Source organism: Parasteatoda tepidariorum, unplaced genomic scaffold (genome assembly GCF_043381705.1).
Source record: "Parasteatoda tepidariorum isolate YZ-2023 unplaced genomic scaffold, CAS_Ptep_4.0 HiC_scaffold_3327, whole genome shotgun sequence".
Classification (NCBI taxonomy): domain Eukaryota; kingdom Metazoa; phylum Arthropoda; class Arachnida; order Araneae; family Theridiidae; genus Parasteatoda; species Parasteatoda tepidariorum.
The window spans coordinates 1-6,273 of record NW_027261666.1 but is presented as its reverse complement, the minus strand read 5'-3'; the positions used below and the strand labels follow the sequence as shown (position 1 = coordinate 6,273).

Here is a 6,273-nt window from a genome sequence, read left to right as displayed (position 1 = left end):
CCATTGTCCTTTTTATATATTTTTTTCTGACGCTTTAATCATAAGCAAAATTATCTTTTGGTATTTTTTAATTATAAAAAAACAATCAAATACTTACTAAAAAATATCTGTTAGGCTATCAGAATTACATTTGTACTAAAATATAACCCCCCCAAAAAAAAGTAGTTTGAAAACTTTCATTCATATTCAAAAATTTATCAATCATTGGTTTTTATAAAGAAATTTCAATGATTCTATTAGATCTAAATAACTGCAAATAAGTTCACATCTAAAAAAATATTGTTTGGAAGATTTTACCAATAACGCAGAAAAAGGCCATAACCACAAATTATTAAAATGCTAAATATACATAATGCTAAATATAATATTTTTCACTTATTTTGATCTCTAAATGAATACAAAATAAGGAAAACAAAACATGAAAAATATGTTTAATAAAGTCCTGTGTCAAAAGATTTAAGTAGAACGATCAAACAATATTAAGTAGTACACAGCAGGAATGTTCCCTAAATTTGTAAAAATTGTGAATTGTATTTTATTATTCCTTAAGATTTCAACTTTTTTATTGTACGATAAACTTCTCAAAAGTTGAAGAAAGTTTGAGAAGGTTCTAGAAGCTCCGTGTCGCGGAACAGATCCAATAATTTAATTGCTCACACGTAACTTTTTTCTGCAGAGCCTTAAGACGCCGACGAATATGTTGATCGTGAATCTTGCCTTCTCGGATTTCTGCATGATGGCCTTCATGATGCCCACTATGACTGCTAATTGTTTCTCTGAAACTTGGATTCTCGGACCCTTGATGTGTGAAATATACGGAATGGTTGGCAGTCTCTTTGGCTGTGTTTCCATCTGGTCTATGGTGATGATTGCATTCGACAGATACAACGTCATTGTAAGAGGCATGTCTGCTGAACCTTTAACATCCAAAAAGGCAGCATTCCAGATTCTCATGGTCTGGGTATGGTCTGGTGCCTGGACTATTCTTCCATTCTTCGGATGGAACAGGTATTATTTCAATTATTCTTTTTTTTAGAATTTATATCTGATTTAACATGGCGATCGCTTCAAGCAGGGCCGGTTTAACCATTAAGCTTACTAAGCACGTGCTGAGGGCACCACAAAGAGCCAACGTAGTAGAAATTTCAATTGCATGTTATCATCGTTATAAATACGAAAGCGAATTAATTCAGTTAATAATAATAAATGCTGTAGGTAATAAGAAAACTTTTATAAATTCACAGAGAATTATCGCAGGTTTCCAAACACTCTCAGAGATAAAAGAAAAGTTGTTTGTTAATTTTGTTGATTATTAATTCCATTTTTATGCAGTATTAAGCTTTTGTAAGTTTTTTTATTCTCTATAGGAATTCATTAAAGGTTGATAATTTTTCTTTACATGAATATTAACTTGAGATCCACAGTAAAAAAAAAAAAAAATTCACTTATTTTTTAGAAAAAATTTAAAAAGCATATTAAACGATATTACGGAAAGTTTGAATAAACAATTATGTAATATTTCATAGAATTAAAATGAAAAAAAAAATAGCTTGTGGGACAGGGAATTTTTTAAAAATAGAATCAGAATTGCCAAAATAATTTTAGTTCGGCTCAAAGATCCCAAAATATGTGGTTGGCGTTGAAACCTCTTCAAAGAGATTCTTCTTTTATTTATGATGATATTTTTAATTACATTTAAGGAGCATCAAAAACTTTTAAGTGCTTAAGGTCTCTGAGGATCTTAATCCGGCCCTGACTTCAAGCACAGGTGCATTGCCATTCAAGTTCAACGCATATTTAATTGAATGTTACTTGCCCAAATATCCAATAGTTCCGTTATAAATTCCTCATTGGTAGATGGACCGAGGATTAGAGCCCCTTTTCATCAGGTTAACCGTAAGAGGCAAGTATTGCTCTAGATTATAATGCATCTGGTAGCTTATATTCAAAAATTCTTTTACGAAGACAAATTTGTTCCGAGTCTTCAATTTGCTACAAATCTTAAGCAATTAGTATATTTTAGAAGTAAAATAATTAATATCCTCAAAAATGTCTAAAACAAAAAACGTCATTTGTTATGTCTTTAAAATCATGCTACATCCATACGGGGAAATGGTTAACGATTCATACTCCGATTAAAAAGGAGTTTGAATGGTTTATATTTTAATTATTATGCAGTTATTAATACTAGATCAGAATTTTTTTTTTTACTATCTATTTAACTGCGTAACCCGCTCTATTCCCATTCGTGGTTTCATTTCCACGGTCTTCTGTAATGTTTAATTGTTAGATGGCACCTTTTAACTTGGCTTTAGTTGTTTATATTTCTGTGAAATATGCAAGCATTGTTAAGAAGCATCAAAAAGTAAATTTATATGATTTTGATTTTCTTTAAGGTATGTACCTGAAGGTAACATGACCAGCTGCACTATTGATTATTTGACCAAGGACTGGAGCTCATCTTCCTACGTCATCTTCTACGGATTTAGAACTTAAGAATCTAGCCATATGGCCTTCACTTTTATAAGTAATAGTGGACAAGTTACGCTAAAATTAATTTTTTTTAAATATTTAGACATTAATTTTGCTACCGTCAGAAAAGAAGATTTCTGAAACTACGGAAATTCCGTAGCAGTTGGAGGGTATGAATATACATAATGCTAAATATAATATTTTTCACTTATTTTCATCTCTAAATGAATACAAAATAAGGAAAACAAAACATGAAAAATATGTTTAATAAAGTCCTGTGTCGAAGGATTTAAGTAGAACGATCAAACAATATTGAGTAGTACACAGCAGGAATATTCCCTAAATTTATAAAAATTGTGAATTGTATTTTATTATTCTTTAAGGTTTTAACTTTTTTATTTTACGATAAACTTCTCAAAAGTTGAAGAAAGTTTGAGAAGGTTCTAGAAGCTCCGTGTCGCGGAGCAGATCCAATAATTTAATTGCTCACACGTAACTTTTTTTGCAGAGCCTTAAGACGCCGACGAATATGTTGATCGTGAATCTTGCCTTCTCGGATTTCTGCATGATGGCCTTCATGATGCCCACTATGACTGCTAATTGTTTCTCTGAAACTTGGATTCTCGGACCCTTGATGTGTGAAATATACGGAATGGTTGGCAGTCTCTTTGGCTGTGTTTCCATCTGGTCTATGGTGATGATTGCATTCGACAGATACAACGTCATTGTAAGAGGCATGTCTGCTGAACCTTTAACATCCAAAAAGGCAGCATTCCAGATTCTCATGGTCTGGGTATGGTCTGGTGCCTGGACGATTCTTCCATTCTTCGGATGGAACAGGTATTATTTTAATTATTCTTTTTCAAAATTTATAACTGATTTAACATGGCTAGAGGACATGATGATTGCTTCAAGCACAGGCGCATTGCCGTTCAAGTTCAACGCATATTTATTTGACTGCTACTGCCCCAAATATCTAATAGTTCCGTTATAAATTCCTCATTGGTAGATGGACCGAAAATTAGAGCCCGTTTTCATCAGGTTGACCGTAAGCGGCAAGTATTGCTCTAGATTATAATGCATACTCTGCAGCTAGATTATAATGCATACTCTGCAGCTAGATTATAATGCATACTCAGAAGCTTTTATTCAAAAAGTCTTTTACGAAGACAAATTTGTCCCGAGTCATCAATTTGCTACAAATCTTAAGCAATTAGTATATTTTAGAAGTAAAATAATTAATATCCTCAAAAATGTCTAAAACAAAAAACGTCATTTGTTATGTCTTTAAAATCATGCTACATCCATACGGGNCGGGGAAATGGTTAACGATTCATACTCCGATTAAAAAGGGGTTTGAATGGTTTATATTTTAACTATTATGCAGTTATTAATACTAGATCTATTTAACTGTGTAACCCGCTCTATTCCCATTCGTGGTTTCATTTCGACGGTCTTCTGTAATGCTTAATTGTTTGATGGCAGCTTTCAACTTGGCTTTAGTTGTTCATATTTCTATGAAATATGCAAGCATGTTTGAGGAAAAAAACCGTGAAAAAAAAAAAGAGAATTGCCTTGAGATTTGTTTAGAAGATTATCATAATAATCTTCATTTCTAATAAATGATTTGAAAGCATTTTGCATATTTTCATTCGTATATAAGTTTCACTTATATATTTTACAAAATAAATCATAATTTTAACAAGTTTAATTTTCAAACTTTTATAAGACTATTCTTCGATTTCAATTTTCTGGTAAACTTTTTATGATTTAATTCTTTATCAAAATTAAAAAAAATTACTTTTTTGTAAATAGTAAAAACTTTTTTGTAAATAACTCTAAAATATATGTAGTTTTGAAATATGTAATAATAATAATAATAAATTCTCAATTTTTGAATCCATTTTGATAAAAAAAAAAGTTATTTATGCTGTGTGAATAAATTTATATGATTTTCTTTAAGGTATGTACCTGAAGGTAACATGACCAGCTGCACTATCGATTATTTGACCAAGGACTGGAGTTCATCTTCCTACGTCATCTTCTACGGATTTTGGCTGTCTACTTCACACCTCTGCTCACCCTGATCTACAACTACACTTTCATTGTACGATCCGTGTCTAACCACGAAAAACAACTGAGAGAGCAGGCCAAGAAGATGAACGTTTCATCCTTGAGAGCAAATGCTGACCAACAAAAGCAGTCAGCTGAATGCCGACTTGCCAAGGTAATTGACAGAGTTACAGCAAGGTGTTCTGTAACCCCAACCCTTTGTCAACACTTCAAGAGATCTTTTCACATTCGTGTATATTATTCAAATATCCCCAGGCACTTTTTTCCCAATTTGATATTAGTCATTAGTTTCTGCTGATAACCAATGATAAACAGAGCTATAATGCCATACTGTTGCAATTTAACCAACGGCATCTGGGAACAACAGTTTGCTTGTTCCAGTCTGGCAAAGGTCATAAATTCTGATTTTTAGCAGGAAGATGCTGTACTGTAGTCTGATAATCCAAAATGAAATCGGGCAATTTTTCAAGCAATTAATATAAAATATACATTGCATTACTTTTTTCAACTCAGCTCATTATAGATTTATTTCAGATTTAATAAAGCAAACAAAAATCATTTAATTAAATAGTTATGATCAAATGTTACGTTGTACAGTTAAAATTTTATTTGAAAATAGGGCATTTATTTAGTAAGCGGGTAATATATATTTCTATGAATATAAATATAGATTTTCTAATTTTCTTTAAACTTTTGTTAATAGTATCACTTCTTGTTGGGCTATAATAAACTCGTTTTACTTTTCTCCTGCAAAAAAAAATCATTGATTAAAAAAGTAATAGAACAATGAACTTAACGACTAGAATATATTAAACCTCAGATTAGCAACGACTATTTTCATTTAATGTCACTGACTATAGATGGAACCAATTTGGTTTTATTAAATATTAGTCCGTTCTCCTTGACCATATAGATGGAACACTTTGGTCCTAGCAGGCCATTAAACTTTGGTTCGTTCTCACTGACTATAGATGGGACAATCGGGCCCTAGTAAGCTATTAAATGTTAGCATGTTATTTTTGTCTTCGATATTCTTAAACTTACATAAGTAATCAATCATTTGTTTGATTGATGCGAAGGAAAGTTATTGTAATACATTTGTTGAATGTGTGACATAAAATAAACCAGGGTTTCTTTCGTTTCTTTAGATTGCATTGATGACTGTTGGACTGTGGTTCATTGCCTGGACTCCATACCTCAGCATTGCATGGAGCGGTGTTTTCTCTAACGGAGCACGATTGACTCCATTGGCAACCATCTGGGGAGCTGTTTTCGCCAAAGCAGTAGCCGTCTACAATCCAATTGTATATGGTATAAGCCATCCTAAATACAGAGCAGCTCTGCATCAAAAATTCCCAAGCCTCGCTTGCGCTACTGACAACGGTGATCACGGATCAGACAACAGGTCCGAAACCACTGAGTGCAATGAAAAACCACCCAAAAATTCAGAAGCCTAAAAAATGAACTCTTTTTAAAATGAATTTTCTGTTTCAAGTTTTTTGTAAAGTTACACGCTTTGTTGACTTCAGTAATTTATTTTTGTTTGTACATGCTTGTTTAGAAGTTTCGCTGTAAATGCATTGTTAATAAAACAGCATTGTTCAATTTAGTCTTTTTCTTTTTTTCGCTTCAATTTTACTTTTTTTCACAGATGAACCAAGCAAATCTCTTCTGAAGAAATATAGAGTGTTCTGTAATCATCGTCTTGAATATATATATATATATATA

General features: G+C 32.1%; 2 protein-coding genes across 2 annotated transcripts; both read left to right on the top strand.

The window, feature by feature from the left end:
- Positions 1-655: 655 nt before the first annotated feature.
- LOC107449911 (lateral eye opsin) lies at positions 656-2,496 on the top strand. Its single transcript, XM_043057336.2, has 2 exons — positions 656-1,008; positions 2,397-2,496. Exons 1-2 carry the CDS (start codon positions 698-700, stop codon positions 2,494-2,496), a joined length of 411 nt encoding a protein of 136 aa, XP_042913270.2. The 5' UTR covers positions 656-697.
- A 484-nt stretch (positions 2,497-2,980) lies between these two features.
- On the top strand, positions 2,981-6,150 carry LOC122273261 (ocellar opsin-like; the record flags this gene model as incomplete). Its single annotated transcript, XM_043057337.2, is given in 4 exon segments — positions 2,981-3,312; positions 4,436-4,526; positions 4,529-4,699; positions 5,694-6,150. Coding segments are annotated over 4 exon segments (903 nt in total), but the record flags the coding sequence as incomplete, so codon positions are not given.
- Positions 6,151-6,273: the final 123 nt, after the last annotated feature.